Source organism: Schistocerca serialis, chromosome 3, assembly GCF_023864345.2.
Source record: "Schistocerca serialis cubense isolate TAMUIC-IGC-003099 chromosome 3, iqSchSeri2.2, whole genome shotgun sequence".
In the NCBI taxonomy this organism is placed as follows: Eukaryota; Metazoa; Arthropoda; class Insecta; order Orthoptera; family Acrididae; genus Schistocerca; species Schistocerca serialis.
Window position 1 is genome coordinate 322,571,652 of NC_064640.1, and position 21,982 is coordinate 322,593,633.

The 21,982-nt window shown below is 41.2% G+C and overlaps 1 protein-coding gene across 1 annotated transcript in view; it reads right to left on the minus strand.

The window, feature by feature from the left end:
- LOC126470137 (phosphonopyruvate decarboxylase-like) overlaps positions 1–21,982 on the minus strand; it is a 109,247-nt gene that overhangs the window by 53,968 nt on the left and 33,297 nt on the right. Inside the window, exons 5-7 of the mRNA XM_050097753.1 lie at positions 14,378–14,537; positions 13,738–13,900; positions 5,674–5,890 (exon numbers count right to left, since the gene is read on the minus strand). Coding sequence (XP_049953710.1) covers positions 5,674–5,890; positions 13,738–13,900; positions 14,378–14,537 — 540 coding nt within the window. The remainder of the gene's footprint in view (positions 1–5,673; positions 5,891–13,737; positions 13,901–14,377; positions 14,538–21,982) is intronic.

The window sequence follows — 21,982 nt, forward strand, 5'->3', positions numbered from 1 at the left end:
ACCAACATTTATTAGATACACTTAAACACACAACTCTCACCATTCGTGTAGGAAAGGTGCCATTGTGAGTGAATGATGGAAAAACCCTTCCAATTAGGAGGCTGAGCCTGCCCTTCAAGGTCTCTCAGCCAGCAACGCTACACGACTTCACTTTTTTAAAGCAGAATCCAAAGTGACTGCATTTTTACGATGTCTATATACTGAGATGGCAAAACTAATGGTCACTGCACTTTCAGAACCATTCGTGCTGGAAGACTCATTTGACTAAGTACTTACACATTACAATTAACTAGAAGGTCCCAGGCATTTTACCTCAGAAACCTGCGAAAATATTAGACGAATCCTAACAGAAAATCACATGGGGTTTTACACAAATTGCCTACAACAAAGCTCCTGTTCCAGATACAAACGGTGATTTTTGATAAAAGCAGTTTGCAACAAATCGTATTCAGGAAACTCCATCTAACGAGACAGTAATCACTTTGTGTAGATTAAGACCAATGTGTACAGATTAAAATGGTTTATAATCTTGGTTAGTAAGAAAGTATTTATTATATTTGGCACGGCATCCTTATTCACAAACTAAACAGTGTTGGATTCCCAAGTGCATTGTATATTTCAAGACCCCAAATCTCAATATAGAGCATTTAGGGAAAACTGTTTGCATTGCCTGTTGTTGGAAATTGGAAATTTGTGGTAAGGTCTTATGGGACCAAACTGCGGAGGTCACCGGTCCGTAAGCATACGCACTACTTAATCTAACTTACGCTAAGGATAACACACACAACCTTGCCCGAGGGAGGACTCTAACCTCTGACGGGGGGAGCCGCGCGGACCGTGACAATACCCCCTAGACCGCGCGGCTTACCTGTTGTTACGACAATAAGGTCACAAGGAAGTACCCAGGGGACTTCTACTGTTTATATTAGGTATTAATAACCTCCCAGCCTATACAGAAATCGATGATGGTCCTGGCACATTAATGCAGGGATCAGACAGCACTCAGGCCTCTCGAGCATTGCTTGAAATAGTGGCGTGCTGGAACTAACAGTGCTGGGGGGTCCTGTGTACACGCAAACTAAAACAACTACACAAATACAATGATATCATTACTCACAGTCAGCGTCTCGAGGTACAGTTGGACTGAACCTCATTTGGGAGGGACGAGATGATCACAAGTTACCAAGAGTAGGCGTCATACTCAAAAAAGGTTCCTTAATACTTAAAAGGCAAAATAAACTGATCATTGGAATGGATAAGTTGATGTATCCGACACACATTAGGCCAGTGATGTCTACAACTCGCATTTCAGGATACCCAGCGACAGCATGTCTGAACTATTTGCAGGTCAAACAGAAAGAAAAAAAATCCTTCACCGTTTGACGATCTAAATTTGCACTCTTCAAGTTACCACAGGATGCCTAGCGGAGGGATAAATGGTGTACAAGAATCATTTCCATCCATCCTGTCTCATGCGTGAATGTTACAGGGGGAGTATGCTCGTTACCATCTGTATTCGCCAGAATTTCTCTAATTTTGACCTCTTGATCCTTACCCGAGGTATAAGCTGTAGGCAGTAATATATTTTTTTTAATTATCAGTGAGGACTCTCAGAACATTTAGAGTATGGCTCTGGGTGTAAAACTGCCTTTTTTTTCTTTTTAGCGTATACCATTGGAGGTGGTTGAGCATTTCTGTGATACTGTCATTCTCACTAAACAACCCCATAACGAATCACACATCTATTATTTTAATTTTCTCTATGTCTCCCGTTGGAAAAGGACTCAGACATACTTACTATACACAAGAACTGTTCCAACGAGGGTTTCCCAGTTATCATCTTCGTTACTGAATTACGCTTTCTTCAGATTCTTGCGATACGTCTGTCTGACATCTCCCTTCTCCACTGCTAGATTTATGTGGCTGTTCCACGTAAATCACTTGAAACAGATAATTCTAGATGTTTGACAGTTGTGATTAATTCCAGTGATTGATGTACGATCGTGTAGGCGAGCGATAGCGAACCCTTTCGTCTACTTACGAGGCGTTTTGAAATTAAAAAAGACATGTTAAGATATCTCAATAATTTTATTTTTACATGAAAGCCTATACCTTAATCTACTTTTCTACATAATTTCCGTCAATATTGAGGCACTTGTCATAACGTTCTACCAGTTTTTGAATGCCCTCCTCATAGAAGTCTGCCGTCTGACTTGTTAACCACTGCATCACCACTGTTTTGACTTAGTCATCGTCTTGAAGACGCTGACCGCCCAGGTGTTTCTTCAAGTGCAGGAACAGATGGTGGTCACTGGGCGCAAGATCGGGGCTGTACAGAGAATGATCTAGAGTTTCCCATCGTAAAGATGTGACGAGATCTTTGGTCTGATTCACCACATGCGAATGGGCATTGTCTTGCGGCAAAACGATGCCCTTGCTCAACTTCCACGGACTGTTGCTTTGATTCTGGTGTGACGTAGGCCACCCATGTTTCATCGCCCGTTAACAATTTGGCTTAAGAAATCATCACCGTCGTTGTGGTACCGCTCAAGGAAAGTCAATGCACTGTCTAAACGTCTGGTTTTGTGCACATACGTCAACATTTTCGGTACCCAACGTGCGCACGGGAAACATTAGGAAAGTCATCCCGCAAGGAGGACACCGTAAAGCGTCTGTTTTCTCTCACCTTATTGTCCACTTCCTGCACCAAACTTTCAATAACGACCGAAGGACGCCCACTCCGTTGTTCATCATGCACATTTGTGCGGCCATCTTTAAATGCTCTCACCCACTTTCTTACCATTCCATCACTCATAATGTTTTCTCCGTAAACTGCACAGATCTCACGATGAATATCGATCGCTTTTAGGCCTTTAACACTAAGAAATCTTATAACAGCCCGTACTTCACAGTCGGCGGGACTCACGATTATCGGAGGCATCTTAAACACTCAGTACACAACGTAAACATGGAAGAATCAGATTGTAACGGCGTCAGTGCGTAGATTAAGGTACACGCTTTAATGTAAAAATAAAATTATTGAGATATCTTAGCACGTCTTTTCTTAATTTCAAAACGGTACTTACTTAAAAAAACACGCCTCGTATATGCATAACAGCACACTTATTTATGTTGAGGATCCGCTGCCAAACTTCGCACTAGGCACTGACCTTCTTCAAGTGTCCTACATATTATCAAAACATCCTACAAATATGACCTCCCAATATACATACCACTGCATTGTCTGCAAACAGTCTTAGAGAGCTATTAATGTTATCTATTAGGCCGTTTGCAGTAACGATGCTATCACACTCCCATGATGTACACTGAACGATACTTTCGCTCTTACCGTGTATCCCCTTTAAGAACGACGTAATGGGTTCTCTTAGTGAGGAAACATTCAGTCCATTCTCATACCTGTTCCGATATTCCGTAAGAACTTATTTTGTTCACTGGGCTACAATACAGAAATGTATCGAAGGCTTTCCGGAAGTATACACAGCGTCATACTCGGCTCCGCTATTTACAGCCTGCTGGATCTCTTAAGCGAATAGAGCAGCCTGAGTTTTACACCATCGGTGCCTTCGGAATCCATATTAACCATCTGTAACTTTGTCGCAAACAAAGAGTCGAGCGAATGAATTTTCGCCATGAATGAGACACTGGACTCATATTCGGGAGGAGAGGAGTTTATATGCCCTGCGACCATCGTCATTTATATTTTCCGTGGTTTCCGTAAATCACTAGTGGCGAATGATGGGGTGGCTTTTTGAACAAGACCACAGTAGAGGCCGGCCTGAGTGGCCGAGCGGTTCTAGGCGCTTCAATCTGGAACCGCGCGACCGCTACGGTCGCAGGTTCGAATCCTGCCTCTGGCATGGATGTGTGTGATGTACTTAGGTTAGTTAGGTTTAAGTAGTTCTAAGTTCTAGGGGACTGATGACCTCAGATGTTAAGTCCTATAGTGCTCAGAGCCATTTCAACCATTTTTTGAACCACAGTATATTTGATTCTCCATCCTTTACCGTTCCAAATGTTTGATTCCTTTTTAGTAATCTAGACGTCAAGTTCTAACATCCCTTTCTATGAGAAGGAATACTTTAGCACTCTGTTCTACGTTGAACAGTAGACGTACTCTAGTTGCTTATAAATACTGATAACTGATATTGCAATTTTAGCTTGGATGTATCGGTACTGTGTCGTGGTTTATCCGTAATGAGCACGAAGGATGCATCCGCTCGCTTTATTTTGTAGATAATAGGAACGACGAGCTAAAACCTGATGATCATACTGTCTTACTGAATGGACATTACTTAGTTCAATGGCAGATCCATTCTCATATGCTATGTATTCATTGTCTATTAAAAATACCTGAAGTGATTGTCCTGCAGCGAGACATCATTATATAGAGCACAATAAATAAAATTTCTGTTAGAAGGTGTACAGTGTGCATGCGAAGCGGCCTTCGTAAAGAAAATATCGATATGGTCCATTGCATTTGACGTCTCATTATATGCAGCACCCTGTCTAATATCCTGGCCACGTGAGGATGTAAAACTGGAAATAGTATCCTAGACGGGGAGCATGAGCAACAAGTTTCTCGCGGAGGCAAGAGATATCCGCTTGGTATTGAGGCTGCGCGTATCGCAGATCTCACGACATTGGCGTAACGCGGCCCACAGCTAACACACTTTACTATTGTTTTTATCTGTGCTGCGTATTCATTATTCACAAATTGTGCACCGTACGGTAGTTGGACGTGGGATTTGATTCTGGATTCATACTGGATTTTATTTACTGATCGTGTAGGTGACGGACTTGGTGCTCTTATATGGTTCTTCGTAGCTTACGATCCATACAGTCTAGGGTTTTGCCTTCGGCGAACTGCACTGTGGCGGAAATGGGTGGCGGATATTGGTTTATTGCCCTCTGTAACACTTCTTTGTGAGTGAATGTGCTGACTTCTCTGTCAGAAGACCCCGTTTTCAAATATTTCACGAAGTGATCAATCATTTAACCAGACCAAAGGAAGTATTATAAATTCTTACTCAATACGATCTATTCACATAACAGATGAAAAATTTTATCAGCAAAATTAAGCTGCTGAGGAAAAGGTACATCATGTTTAAACTAACCACTTCGGAAGACGGCTGATTACTGCACACTGAAGCGAAACCTCTCGTGATAGGTTCCACTCAATTACATCAGCAGATCTAAATTACTACCATACAAATAATCGTTAATAATTACAGTTTGGCATATAAGGCCTCTGGATCCGATGAATTATGAAATCTATTAAATTCTCGAAGAACATAGTCCCTTTCAACAATATTTGAGTAAGCACGTCAAAGCGAACACGACTGAATCATACTTCACTCAGCACAGTCGTGAGTGGAGTTAACATTTACGCACTAGTAAATAGTTCTCTATCTAGAAATTAACCTAAGATCTGCTGTTAAAAAATCAACGAAGTAATAGTAAAAAATATTTTCTGGCCTACTAAGGAAATATATCAAACAAAAAGATTTTAGAAATCATCGTTACAATCTTTTATTTTTTCATAGCTTCTAAATTGTACTTAGGCCTGCAGGATGACCCAAAGAAGAATTAAATCGAAATTTTCAACAAATGAAGTGTTTAAATTAAAATTAAAAGCAATAATGAAAGCATTACCTGTCTACTTGGCTTCTGCAACGCGATTCCTAGGGCGATTGTAGAGGCATGGCCCATGGATCCCACTGTCAAAAAATCCTTTTCGTGTCCTTGTTCTCTCGAAACTCGATATTCGAAGAGTTCTCTGGAAAGCATTCCTGTTGTGCTTACAATAATCGAATTATCCATTATTGTATCCACAATAATCTGCAGTGCCATTTCCCTTGTCATCGAGTACCTGGAAGAATACGCGAAAAACTTTAGTGTCTGCGAGTTGCATTGAAAGAAAAGAAAACTATTTCTGGCCATATAAGTTGTATTAAGTAAAATTTCCTTGCTGGAATAAATTTTGGAGGAAAACACTGTTGCTGTTTCATCTAATCCACCTCCGTGCAGATCGGTCACAGTGCAAGGTGATTGACCCGGGTTTAACTCAAGGGAGTGTCAGGTATTATAGCGTGGTTGGAGGGCTGGAATAGGGAGCACTCAGTTTTATGAGGCCAACTGAGAAACTGCTTGTATGAAAAGCAGCGCATCCATTGTCTAGAAGTATCTACAAGGCCGAAAGCGGCCAAGATCGAGATGTGCTGATACCAGTCGCATCCAAATGACTTCATCCGGCTGGCTGTTCGGTTTCGCGTGGTCCCCTGGAACTAATCGTGGGCTACCTATCCTTAGCGTAAGTTAGTTTAAGTTAGACTGAGTAGTTCATAAGCTTAAGGACCGATGACCCCAGCAGTTTGGTCCCATAAGACCTTACCACAAAGAGAGCTTGACTGTATTTACATGCGCAGCTACGAGGTATTAATCTGGTCTTAAATAGTAACTGGCTCCCTGCCGGAAACAGTCGCTGCAACTCGAAGACCGTAGTTTTTAGGCGCTATGACGCATCCTACAGGGCCCGCATGTCTCGTTGGCCCTGTCCTAGGCGCTGACTCGGAAGGGCAGATCCAATTGCAAGGCCACCTCTCTCCCCTGATCTCACGCTTCTTAACCTTTTTTTTTTGTGTGACATATCAGGAGCCTTATGCACTTGGTGCCAGCTCCCGACGAAGAAGCATTTCTCGCCAGGATAATTGCAGCGTCTGATGGCGTACGTGTGGTGCCTGGTGTACTTGGTATAGTGCACCAGAATTTTCTACGAGGATGTTACGCTTGTATTGAATATAGTGATCGCCATTTTGAACACATTCTGTAATTTAAATCATTGTTGAGTAAACAGTTAACTGTTTTCGCTGAAATTAAGGTGCAAATGCACTGATAGTCCTTATTGTCACTGACATTCAAAAGTTTTCATCTACTCACGATAACTTCCAAGATCATATGTCCCCTATTCCTAAGTTGTATTTCGACTGCTCTGTCAGCTCCTTCAGTTTATGCGCAACCTATTGAATCACCCTGTATTCGATATGATTTTTAATATTCGTTACTCAAGCCATCAGGAAACAAGAGTCAACAAACCGGAAAGAAAAATCTATACGAACGTGGGTTTACCATTTATAAATTTCCTAATTATCGTTCTAGCTCTGCTGTAATAGTGGAGTCTCTCTTGTCGATACAGTATATGCTCAAAATGATCATTTTAGGGTTGAATGCAATCATGCAGTCGTCGTCTTGTAGTCGTTGTAGTGAAATAACCGAAAATGTCTGGGAACGAATATTTCCTAACAGACACGTATAACGTACGCAGCTTCTTTCCTGTGTTAATACATTGCTAGACCCTAGTCTGGAAGGCATATATTTTTAGAAAAATTTGAAGAAACTGCTTATTTAGAATTCGTTTCAATCCCCGAAATGCTTTGTCAGGGCGTACAATATGGCCGAAAACGAAAGTGACAAGCACCTGACATTTTTGAAATGTGTCATTCCCAGTTACCCATATAAGTAATTAATAACCAAAATATCTGTGTTACGCAGAGAAAAATATTTGGTAATACTTGTGGAGGAGAGTTATTATTAATCAAAGTATACCTGCAGATGCAAATATAATGACTATCGTCTAGGCGAGGCAGATGGCTCTGCCAACGTCAAAGAAGTAAGAATAGGGAAGATAAAAGTTAACGCGCCGTTTGACTATGTGATTAAGAAAAACCAACAATGAGTCGTGTACAGAATTTATAGAGAAAAGCCGAAGATGAAACTATGAAGCACACAGCACTGGTGCTTCAAAAATTCAAGATCGGAAATAAATCAAGACGACATGTACTCTCCTGCCGTACATAATTTCATGTTTGTTTTCATACCCCTCTCCGCAGGTATTAGCAAATATGGACAGTTGAGTAGACAAGCAGTAACGACCTTTGGTGACTATGTGTCAATCCAACGTCTCACGTAATGTTTTCCGGTAACAAATGTTAATAATCTTCCATTCTTACTTGTGAATTTGTGGCAACAGAGCAATTCAGCACCACGTTGCGAACGGAACAAAATTTCTGTATCTGTGAACAAGTGTTGTAAGTGTACATTTACAATTCTGTTGTTTCACATAAAGTGAAATCATACTAGGTCTATAACAGTTACCAATATAGGCGTTCGCCAGCACAAAGATGTGAGTACAAACAAATTCCAAAGCTTGAATATTTAGAAGTCCAAATACATTCCTTACTCACTGCATGTAACACTAATCGGAGCTACGGGAAATGAAGATGAATACTTTTCCTTCTTACTCTTCTCTCGTCTGCTTCGACGATATCTTCTCAGTGAAACTAAATGTTATTCGACGTTGTACTGTTTTAAATATTTCTCCCTTACTTTCTTTATATCTCTCTTTTTATATGTCAAAACGGATTTTAATTTCCGAACGTACGTGATTTTTTAAAGTTTTAAATGTTGCTAGCTTCTACAATTCTGTGTACTGTCTCGTAAATGTTGCGTCTCTACTAATTTGTCATGGTATAAAAGCATAACTCACATGCTCCAAAAACATAAATTTTCACAAATGACTAAAAACGTGTTTTACATGCGTCGTGCGCATCTCCCATGTATTGACATCAGTATGTGCAAGAACAATGGCTATAAATCATTATGTACATTTCTGATTATGTTAGCTTATTGAGAAATTACAATTATTTAAGGTTATACTATGGATCGTGTGAGTTTTGTTAATGAGCTATGGAACATGTAAGTTTTGACAATATCCATTTTGGATCTTGTGAGTTTTGGTGCTGAGCTGTTTGGACGATGTTGGTTTCGCGGAAACTATCGTGTTGCGACTCGATATGCAACACTTTTTGGTTCCGACTGCAAGCCATTTTCTCTTCTACAGTGTATATATAATATTACATTCCGATGTTAATCGTGATACATACCAATTATTCATCTTTTATGGACTTTACTTTGTTAGTTTACAAAAGATATTCTCTAGTTTGGAATACCGTTTGTAATTTCATAAAAGAAATGTCTACCGTGCACATTTCTTCAGTTTAATGATCAAAGGAATTTACAAATTTTCCATTCATGAGAACTAATTATTGATCACAAAGAAAAGTAGAATATTATAATCAGGAAAATAATTCAAACTTGTTAAGCATTCTTTGAGAAGAAAGAAACTATGAAATACCAAAAGAAGATAAGCTACTAAAATAAAACTGAAGATTTGAAGGAGATTCACTTCTAAAACTGAAAATAATTTTACTCTTCTATGTCTACATCAGAACATTAAGTTCCTCTTGAATCATGTCATCAGTTTGATCCGACGTATTCTCATCAATGACATGCTTATAGAACTTGAGCTCCTCAATTTCTCTCCAGTTTTCCCCACAATGTGCAGTCAGAAGTTTTTCAACATCCGTCCTTTTCTCTAAAGAGATTGAATTCTTTGGTTGGATGAGTTCGGGATGTGTAAGTGCATTTACTCCAGATTTAAACACAGATCTAAACACTCCAAAGTCATTTCTGTACGTTTGTTCACCACGCACAAGAATTTTATTTCCCACTCCGCGCTTTATGTAAATGAGCTTACATTTTGAAATTGAAAAATGCCATGATCCTGGATTTCGTAATTTTCACACAATTCTTGAAGTCGGCAACACTAGAGTCTCTTCCTACCAATTTCAATGTTGACTGACTCGAAATTATCTCATACACTTGTTCAGGCTCTACTATCACTTCAATTGTTTTCATTTTCCTTTCTGTATTTCCAAACACACGGTCTGGAGGAATGTAACTATGACCGGTGACTGGAAAAATCATTTAATTTCCATCAATATGTGGCGGAGACTTTACGGAAAGCCGAAACATATACATCGCAACCAAAGTAGAATTCTTATTTTGTGCAGCACACCCATCACATACCAATCGAATTTGTTTGTAATGGGACGTGTCTAGGGAGTTTTATGTATCAAACACATATGAGGCTATAGTGTTTGAATCTCGACTGAATTCATTTTCTGCCCAACAATAAGAAGTGACAGTGGAACGGTTTAACTCAGATTTACGGTGACCTTTAACAATGGTAAAATACTGGACATAAATTTGTCTGCTATAATAGCATGAATGATCTGGAACTTTGGGCAATGGAATATTCTCCTCACAATCAAATGAAAGAATTAACGTTTCAACGTCTTTGTCCTTCGGGTTGTTAAAAAATGCCATATACTTTAACTTGTGAACCCTTTTTTTAGTAATTAATTGAGTTTTCTTGTTAGGGTCTCTTTCATGTTTTAACTTTTCAGCTAGGCTTAAGCACGTAGAACACACATCCGTTCTCGGTGTATCAAGCCTACGTTGTATTTTGTGTTAAAGATGTACCTGAAGTAAGATAGCTTCACAGGGATGTTTTCGGGCTTGGAAGAATAAATTTTCCATAACATTTTACAGTTCATATTCGCAGGCAGATACCGTCTTTCTGTTCGTCCTCTACAGTAATGTGTCTCTACATACTTTAGACTATTGATAAACTTCATGACACAGTCTCCCTTGGGTTCATATTCTGCCGCCCTCCTGAAACCACCTTTCCGGTCTTGTACAAAACCTTGCTGATGAAACTGTTTAGTGATATTATTTATTCTGAATCGTGACACTCCCAATACATTTATAAAGGTTGACATACAAACTGGAACTTTATTTTTCTGTGTGCTTCGTATAAAATATTTCGTCGTTCTAAACAGCTGCGACTTTTGGTTTTGACTTGATTTGTCTTTTCTTGGTCGACGTCTGATGACGTTGCGAATTTCCATATACTTCAATATGAACTGATTCTGATAATCTCTTTCCGGTGTTTTATAAAACAAATCATGAAAGTTTTTAATATCGTTCATAAAAAGTGAACAGCAATTAAATGCTCCTCCACGGTGTTGACATGTTGGGTACTGGGGCAGCACTGAAGATTTGTACCTATAATGACAGAACAAACTAAACTGTGAGGTTCTGTTTATTTTTCAAAAATGGACTTTTAAAATATTGAATTTGCGATTCCTCACTGTCAAGCTCCAAAGAATGGTCCTATACATTCTTACGTAGAGGAATAAATGAAGCCAATAACAAGAATCAGTTTAATTTGAAAACAATGAAGAAAACAGGATATTCTAACCTCATTCATTTGACTTCCTGACTTTTCCACATTTCTGGATGCTGTGAACGTTTCCTTGGCCTTCCTCTTTCTCCAACGGGTGAAACGTTTTCTTCCATGATTTGTGTTTCAAATCAGTTTTATTCCAACCACTATATTAAATTATATTCCCCAAAATAACTGACCAGAACAGAAAACACACTCCACTGGCATCAATATTTACTACTACACAAGAAAATGGCGCCAAGTGAGCTAATCGCTGATTTGTCAAGATGAGGTACGGAACAAAACTCACAAGATCCCGCGGATAATGAGACTTTTGAAACCAACCATGAAGTTTAACACTGGTTTTCTCAAAGATCTTGTGCCAAATGTGAATAACTGTTACGTGAATTATGTTCTATGTATAAAGCTATATGAGAATATGTCGCCATCTCAATTTTCATTATTTTGGAGCATGTGAGTTATGACTCTAACATTAATCTATCATGGTGGTTACACTGATGACAGTTCCGGTTCAAGTTTGTTATCATGAGGTGTTATGTGAGTATTCGAAACAAAAAGTTAATTGTTGGTTACTGTTAAATGAAATATAACTGAAAAATGAATGACTATCAAAAACAACGGAACTGGTTTCATGGAGGTAGTAAACATTATGTGAGATATTAATCATATGAAATTATATGTTGCAGAGACATACAGGGTGTTACAAAAAGGTACGGCCAAACTTTCAGGAAACGCTCCTCACACACAAATAAAGAAAAGATGCTATGTGGACATGTGTCCAGAAACGCTTAATTTCCATGTTAGAGCTCATACTTCCTCGATTCACCGCCAGTTGGTCCAATTGAAGGAAGGTAATGTTGCAATTGTGCAATCACGTCATAAACACAGATTTTCTGTGAACCTTTGGGCAGGCATTGTTGGCGATGTCTTGATTGGGCCCCATGTTCTTCCACCTACGCTCAATGGAGCACGTTATCATGATTTCATACGGGATACTCTACCTGTGCTGCTAGAACATGTGCCTTTACAAGTACAACACAACATGTGGTTCATGCACGATGTAGCTCCTGCACATTTCAGTCTAAGTGTTCGTACGCTTCTCAACAACAGATTCGGTGACCGATGGACTGGTAGAGGCGGACCAATTCCATCGCCTCCACGCTCTCCTGACCTCAACCCTCTTGACATTCATTTATGGGGGCATTTGAAAGCTCTTGTCTACGCAACCCCGGTAGCAAATGTAGAGACTCTTCGTGCTCGTATTGTGGACGGCTGTGATACAATACGCCATTCTCCAGGGCTGCATCAGCACATCAGGGATTCCATGCGACGGAGGAGGGTGGATGCATGTATCCTCGCTAACGGAGGACATTTTGAACATTTCCTGTAACAAAGTGCTTGAAGTCACGCTGGTACGTTCTGTTGCTGTGTGTTTCCGTTCCATGATTAATGTGATTTGAAGAGAAGTAATAAAATCAGTTCTGACATGGAAAGTAAGCGTTTCCGGACACATGTCCACATAACATATTTTCTTTCTTTGTATGTGAGGAATGTTTCCTGAAAGTTTGGCCGTACCTTTTTGTAACAACCTGTATAAAATCTCAAATCTATCTATGATAACGAATATAGGCCCGTATCTATGATAAGGAATACAGACCTGTATTCGTTATCATAGATAAAGTTGAGACTTAATATGTCTCTGGAACATATAATTTCATTTGATTAATGTATGACCTACATCTGGGGTACAGGTAGGATTATCCTCATTTCGTTCAATTCTAAGATGCTATTCTAATGTTGGAGATCCTCTGCCGCATCTGCCTGATACCCTTGGGTACAGCCGGCCGGAGTGGCCGTGCGGTTCTAGGCGCTACAGTCTGGAACCGAGCGACCGCTCCGGTCGCAGGTTCGAATCCTGCCTCGGGCATGGATGTGTGTGATGTCCTTAGGTTTAATTAGTTCTAAGTTCTAGGCGACTGATGACCTCAGAAGTTAAGTCGCATAGTGCTCACAGCCATTTGAACCATTTGAACCTTGGGTACAAATTTTAATTCATTGCTTCAGCCTGTATTCATTATCACAACGTGAGACTATGCGACAATTAGGATGACGTATTTCAGAGTTCAACGACTGATATGTGGTCTACGATATGAAATTTTTAGTCTTATTATCTCCAATGAGCATGTGTCATCCCTGTTGTACCCTGAATTAAGAAGGATACGAATAGATATACCTACACAGACCTACTAATGGACAGTACACTCTGGAAAATAGTTTCCGCAATTGATAAAAAACTACGTTTTCGGTACTGTGTGATTTCACCTAATACCAATGTTCACTTAATACTGCAAAGACGACGCACTTGTTAACGAATCAAAAATAAATAAATAAATACGATAGTAGCACTAAAATGGCTTGTGAAGTATTCTTTTCTGTGATGTATTTATAAAGAGAAAAGTGATGGAGAGTTAATGTTAACTACCTGTCCACAGCGAGGTTACTAGAAACGAAGTTCAGTTGGAGAAACATGCAAGCAGCCACGTACGCTCTCTTATACACAAAATACATACCTTGATGGCGTTATCTGTAGTTTACAAGGGAGAAATGTCTGCCTCCTGACGAGTAAAGCGTAAGGGCAACTGTTCGCTTCCATATACCGCTTGGCTTTATTCAAAGTTCTTTTAGCTCCCTCGATGTAATCGGGTAGTGTAGTGTATTCAATACCCACAGCCTCTGTAAAACATGATGAAGTAGCAAATAATTTCTTGTTACAGATGTCTATATGTTTATCTAATTATATAGTTGATGATGACCAAATAAACATTTATAAAAATTTGCCCTCCATTGACAATTTCGTGTTTACAGAAGACTATACGTCTGCTAGTATCCAAATACGCAACGAGATACTTTCAGCGAATTCTCAGAATTATTTATTACATTTGATAATTATGCTTTGCTGTGCTGGCGTATTTGTCACATACCTGCGACTAATCCAGAGAATATCCAGCATAATGCTTTTCTCCTAAAGAACTGTGTGGGATTTTCCTTATGGAAGACTTTCTTAGACCCCTTTCTGCATCACGGAGTAACATCTCCACGATTACGTTATGTGTGAATGCATCAGATCTGTGGGAAGTTTTCTGTTAAACAACCCTAAAATTCTAAGCCGCGTCCTACGTCGAGAAGGAAGTTACGGTTGTCTCTACTTACCTAGTATCCTTGGTGTTATGTGTCCCTGCAGCAAATGCTGTGGCTCATCGCGCTTCCCAGGTTCACCACGCCAACCGATAAGCAGCAACATTGGTATGGAATACACTTCTCCAGATGCTAGAGATACTAGTGGGTTCACAGTATTGCCGAGTCCAGAGTTCTGTTGGAACAGGCAAGATGTGTATTGTGCTATTAGTTTACAAGGTATTGCTGTAGAAAACAAGTGCTGTAGAACATGACATGCATTATATGACCATACTCATAAGGCACTGGAAGCAGATTTAATTCTTCAGCTTTTCCAGGCGTTTGTGAAGTCCATAAATGTACTTGATGGCAACAATTTTGACAGTTGACGAAATATTGTGTATGTCTGGCATAACAGTCTAGCAATTCGCCTGAGAACTTATCCCAAATATTAGGATTCGATTATACAGTATATACACTATGCGATCAAAAGTACCCGGACACCACCAAAAACATACGTTTTTCATATTAGGTGCATTGCCCTGCCACCTGCTGCCAGGTATTCCATATGAGCGGTCTCAGTAGTCATTAGACATCGTGAGAGAGCAGAATGGGGCGCTCCTCGGAACTCACGGATTTCGAACGTGGCAGGTGATTGGGTGTCGCTTGTGTTATACGTATGTACGGGAGATTTTCACACTCCTAAACATCCCTATGTCCACTGTTTCCGATGTGATAGTGAAGTGGAAACGTGAAGAGACACGTACAGCACAAAAGCGTACAGGCCGGCCTCGTCTGTCGAGTGACAGAGACCGCCGACAGTTGAAGAGGGTCGTAATGTGTAATAGGCAGACATCTATCCAGATCATCACAGAGGAATTCCAAACTGCATCAGCATCCACTGCAATTACTATGACAATTAGGCGGGGGGGAGAAAACTTGGATTTCATGGTCGAGCAGCTGCTCATAAGCCACACATCACGCCGGTAAATGCCAAACGACGCCTCACTTCGTGTAAGGAGCGCAAACATTGGACGATTGAACACTGGAAAAACGATGTGTGGAGTGACGAATCACGGTACCTAATGTGGTGATCCGATGGAAGGGTGTGGGAACGGCGAATGCCCGCTAACGTCATATGCCAGCGTGTGTATTGCTAACAGTAAAATTCGGAGGCGGTGGTGTTATGGTGTGATCGTGTTTTTCATGGAGGTGTTGTTTTGCGTGGCACTATCACAGCACTGGCCTACACTGATGTTTTAACCACCTTCTTGCTTCCCACTGTCGAAGAGCAATTCGGGGATGGCGACTGCATCTTTCAACACGATCGAGCATCTATTCATAACGCACGGCCTGTGGCGGAGAGGTTACGCGACAATAACATCCCTGTTATGGACTAGCCTGCGCAAAGTCCTGACCTGAACCCTATAGGACACCTTCGGGATGTTTTGGAACGTCGATTTCGTGCCAGGCCTCACCGACCGACATCGATACCTCTCCTCAGTGCAGCACTCCCTAAAGAATGGGCTGCCATTCCCCAAGAAACCTTCCAGCATCTGATTGAGCATATGCCTAAAAGCAAAAGGGTGGGCCAACACCATATTGAATTCCAGCATTACCAGTGGAGGGCGCCACGAACTTGTAACTCATTTTCAGCCAGGTGTCCGGATACTTTTGATCACATAGTGTACAATTAACTGTCTAAGAATTTCTAACCATCCCGTACGCATATGGGAGAGGACTTCGCCCATAAATATTTGTCTGCTTATTCATTAGCGTGAAGTGGTACATCACATTATTATCTAGTTTACCGTGACTCCCAATGAGAATTTAGTAACGTAAGTAGAGGAACATTTCCTTTATCTGAATCTACGGCTGTAAAATATTTATCGTGCTTAGCTAGCAAATGCTTAGAAAGAAACATGTAGAGGGTGCTAGTTAGTCCTGTTGTACTCATCTGGTTAAGTAATTTTACAGTTACGATCATTTTTTCGGATAAACTCTAATTATTTTTACTTCTAATTTTATTGAGCTCTTTCCCTTCCATCCTAAAGTAGGTTGTATTACACATTTTGAGTTCCAGAAGTTATGTGATAGAGACTGTTTCAGACCTGAAATAACCTACAGATAATTATACACTGAGGTGACAAAAGTCATGGGATACCCTCTAATATCGTGCCGGAACTCCTTTTGCCCAGCTTAGTGCAGCACGTGGCATGGACTCAACAAGTTATTGGAAGTTCCCTGCAGAAATACTGAGCCATACTGTCTCTGTATTATTTCCGGTGCAGGATTTTGTGCACGAAGTGAACTCTCGACTATGTCCCATAAATGTTCGACGAGATTCATTTAGGGTCATGTGGAAGGCCAAGTCATTCGCCAGAATTGTCCAGAATGTTCTTCAAACCAATGGCGAACAACTGTAGCCCGATGACATGGCGCACTGTCATCCACAAAATTTTTGCCGTTGTTTGGGAACATGAAGTCCATGAACGGCTGTGAATAGTCTCCAGGTAGTCGAACATAACCATTTCGAGTCAATGATCGGTTCAGGTGGACCAGAGAACTCCGTCCATTCCATGTAAACCAGCCCGCACCATTATGGAGCCACCACCAGCTTGCATAATGTCTTGTTGACAACTTAGATCCATGGCCTCGTGGGATCTGCACCACACTCGAACCCTACCATCACCTCTTACCGACTGAAATTGGGATTCATCTGACTAGGACACGGTTTTCCAAACGTCCACCCGACATGGTCAAGAGCCCAGGAGAGGCGCTGCAGACGATGTCGTGCTGTTAGCAAAGGCACTCGTGTCGATTGTCAGTTGCTCTAGCCCGTTAACGCCAAATTTCGCCGCACTGTCGTAACGGATGCCTTCGTCGTACGAGCCACATTGACTTCTGTGTTTATTTCATGCAGTGTTGCTTGTCTGTTAGCACTGACAACTCTATACAAACGCCGTTGCTCTCGGTCGTAAATTGAAGGCCGTCGGCCACTGCATTGTCCGTGGTGACAAGTAATACCTGAAATTTAGTATTCTCGGCACACTATTGCCACTGTGGATCGCGGAATATTGAATTTTCTAACGATTTCTGAAACAGAATGTCCCATGTGTCTAGCTTCAACTACCATTCCGTGTTCTGTTAATTCCTGTCGTGCGGCCATAATCACGTCGGAAACTTTTCACATGAATTACCTGAGTGCAAATGACATTTACCCCAATGCATTGTCCTTTTGTACCTTGTGTATGCGATACTACCGTCATCTGTATATTTTCATATCGTTATCCAATGACTTCTCACCTCAGTGTACTTTCGAGTCTTAGAATACTAAAGCTTAATACACAAAAAATACTGAAAACAAAATTATATGTTACAATAATATGCTTAGATCATACATCTATCCTAGTGAGTCAACATTTGTACTGGCAGCTGCGTAAAGCGTTAGGCTGATTATTTTATTGAAGTTTTGCCAATGGAAACGGACAATTGCTAGCTTTTATATCTCTGCATAAATGCTTCATTCTTAATTTATTTGCTTGTCTGTGTGCTCATGAGAGCTCGTCTTGCATGTAAGAATTTTGTTGCGTAGCTTTATGCTGGCGTGAGCGCAACTGCCGCCTGACTTACGCGCCAGGGAATACATCAGCCGAATAGAAACATGCCATTGTACGTGACTTGTGCAAAGTATTTAGTTTACTTTATTGCATACTGTCAGTTCTTTAGATTCTTTCACGTGTTTAATTACTCTTATCTAGCAACGAATTGGCTTGGGACTACGTCAGTTTTGCCAGGAGCGTCAAGAGTTGACCATGGTGCACAAACATCTAGGAATTGTGTTGATCGCAGTTGACAGGCGCAGGGATTCTTTCAGTCTTTGTGGCATATCTAGTGTCTCGGATGTTACCCATGATTTCTGGCGCCACTAAATCTATTGTTAGTGGGAACTGGAAGTATTACCACCGGTATATTCTAGCAGATCCATGTAATTTCCGCAATGATTCCGATGATGCGTTGTGGCACAGTCACATTATTTGATAAATATACAAAACTTTTAAATATATTAGAAAGTACTAGACTGTCTAGTACTTGACATTGATGTAAGCGTGCAGGTGCTGTTAGTTGCGCTTCTACATCTACATTTATACTCCGCAAGCCACCCAACGGTGTTTGGCGGAGGGCACTTTACGTGCCACTGTCATTACCACCCTTTCCTGTTCCAGTCGCGTATGGTTCGCGGGAAGATACGTGATCTCCTCGGGAGGTATAAGTAGGGGGAAGCAATATATTCGATACCTCATCCAGAAACGCACCCTCTCGAAACCTGCCCGGCAAGCTACACCGCGATGCAGAGCGCCTCTCTTGCAGAGTCTGCCACTTGAGTTTGCTAAACATCTCCGTAACGCTATCACGCTTACCAAATAACCCTGTGACGAAACGCGCCGCTCTTCTTTGGATCTTCTCTATCTCCTTTGCCAAACCGACCTGGTACGGATTCCACATTGATGAGCAATACTCAAGTATAGGTCGAACGAGTGTTTTGAAAGCCACCTCTTTTGTTGATGGACTACATTTTCTAAGGACTCTCCCAATGAATCTCAACCTGGCACCCGCCTTACCAACAATTAATTTTAAATGATCATTCCGCTTCAAGTCCGCAGCTCGTGGTCCTGCGGTAGCGTTCTCGCTTCCCACGCCCGGGTTCCCGGGTTCGATTCCCGGCGGGGTCAGGGGATTTTCTCTGCCTCGTGATGACTGGGTGTTGTGTGATGTCCTTAGGTTAGTTAGGATTAAGTAGTTCTAAGTTCTAGGGGACTGATGACCATAGCTGTTAAGTCCCAAAGTGCTCAATCCATTCCACTTCAAATCGTTCCGTACTCATACTCCTAGATATTTTACGGAAGTAACTGCTACCAGTGTTTGTTCCGCTATCACATAATCATACAATAAAGGATCCTTCTTTCTATGTATTCACAATACATTACATTTGTCCATGTTAAGGGTCAGTTGCCACTCTCTGCATCAAGTGCCTATCCTTTGCAGATCTTCCTGCATTTCGCTACAATTTTCTATACTGCAACTTCTCTGTATACTACAACATCATCCGCGAAAAGCTGCGTGGAACTTCCGACACTATCTACTAGGTCATTTATATATATTGTGAAAAGCAATGGTCCCATAACACTCTCCTGTGGCACGCAACAGGTTAATTTAACGTCTGTAGACGTCTCTCCATTGAGAGCAACATGGTGTGTTCTGTTTGCTAAAAACTTCCTGCAGCTCTTACCATCACCGTAGCCCACGATAGCATCCTTGCGACAGCAGGTGAAGGTGACATTTCAGTATGATGTGGTGCGTCCTTTGCCGTTATTCTACGTACCTCTTCACTAATTACGTCACCAATGGCATCGCTCACCCTTCCATTTTCACTATGAGTGTCATGTGCTCGGAGTCTATTTTGCGATCGTCCTGAGACTTAAAAGTATTCGGTTTACTAGTACAAATGACATCCACTATGTTAGTCAGAATGCGCAATCTCTAGTCATGTAACTATCATCTTTAATGGATACTTTTATACTGTCCCATGTATGTATTATTTTATCTGAGAGTGGAATAGTGCGCGATCCGGACAACAATCCATTTCGGAATCACATATTGCTGCCTCTAGGTGCTGGACTCTGAAGAGATACTTAGGATAAGGGTCGTATGCATTATTTATTTGTTTAATCATTCAAGTGCTGCATTTCTAGAACAAAAATTACTATTTAAAAGACTCCAATAATTTAATACACATTTTGAGTTTGGTTTGTTTTTGTTCTATACTAAATCTTCATCTACATTTACAAAATTTTTGTATTGCATGTGCTACATTTCTGCACTGCTGTAACCTCCACACGGGTCACGCAAAATCAGCAACTGGACAACGTCTTGAGATGGGTAAAAACATGTACATTGTTCCGTAGCCCAGATCACTAACGCACGCCTGAGTGGAGGCTCTCGATTTGGAGGTAGCCAGTTCGAATCCTCGTGGTCGAAGAAATTTTCATCGTCACCATTTGCCCGGCAAGTTCTTGATCACCAGACTTTGTGCCAATGTCACGGATTAAATATCATACTTCTCTAAAGCGTCTCATGAAGTGATGGCATGTGACACTGTTGATGATGGTCAGTCGGTTGGGCACATCAACATCAGCGATCGTCTTGGTGCTATTAGAGGGGGTTTAGATTATCTGTGGGTACCAGGTTTAACTCTCTCCATGCTCTGATTGTCCCACAACACAAACGTAACAACAAACTATACACACACCCATTACAGCCACACACAACAGACACACTTAAGACCCAGCTCTTATAAATCGCGAGGATGGGGGTCATTGTGAGTGGCGAAAGAAAACGCTTTTTTCTTGATCTTTGACAAAATTAGATAATGCCTTGTATCCTTATTACACAAATCCGAGATTTTGGGCCAGTGTCTACTGCGCTCTACCTTGTCTGTTGTTATGGTTATTGACGTTCAGTCCCCACTTGGTGGGTCAATAGCTTCCTTTCTTTAGTATCTGACAGTGATTCGGATTCTCCGCCAAGCCAGAGTATCGATTTAGAAGAAAAGTCGGAGATACTTAGGCATTGCAGCACGGTCGAGCTCGCTTCCATGGAGGGTGCAACCACTGCCAGCGTGTCATGTGGGCCCATATTCTCAGTTGGACTTCCAGTAAATACCATAAACCTGCTCTTGTTCCTCAATTGCTTGCTATTCTCTGTAGCCCTCGGTATGCACTATTGATAATTGAGTGATTGATCTTCACTGTGTTTATGTTTACGATTACAATCTCTCCCTGGACTGCTTTGAGCTTGCTTACGTCGGCTTTCGCTATCCTCCCGAGTTTGCTTCTGGCTGCCTGTTCACTTCGAGAACTTTGCCGACGCCGACTCTACAGAAACCCCTTTTTGTTCCACTGGTCTCTGTGTCACCCTCGGTATAGATGACCAAAAACTCTGTTTTACCTATGCAGACTAGGATAGAAAAGTGGCGACGAGTACTTTTTCTCCATGCAACTATTCAGTGTGAAGAATGGGCCCTGAATTTCGAAAGTTGTGGCAGCAGCGATTACAGCTGCAACAAAAACAACAACGGCAACAGCAAGAAAAGCTGCGGGAGGTCCAACAGCAACAGCAGAAATTGCACGACTGCAAAACCAACAACAGATTGAACCTGCAGCGTCATCACCTTCCCTCAGCCACCTGTTTGCTTCGACAAGGCAAACGGGAACTGGAAGTTGTGTTTATGTCGTTTTGATCTTCACTGCAAGGCAAATCAAACAACTGGGTTTGAACGTCAAAGTGAACTTTTACTGTTTTCTAGCAATAAATTTACTACGTGGTGCAAAAACTACACCCACTCTCAGACACTTGCAGTTTGAGCTTTGATGATGTTTATGGTTTGCTGACTGACTATTATGCTTACCGAAGCCACGTAGAAGCAACTGGGTTAAGCAACGTAAACAAGCGTATGCAGCATGAGCTGCTGACTTACAAGGCTCAGTAAACAAGTTTCATTTTTCCTGCAAAATGTATGACGCGTCGTATGTAGAACTATTATTGCAGAAGTACTGGGAACGAAGATTACATTGGTGACTT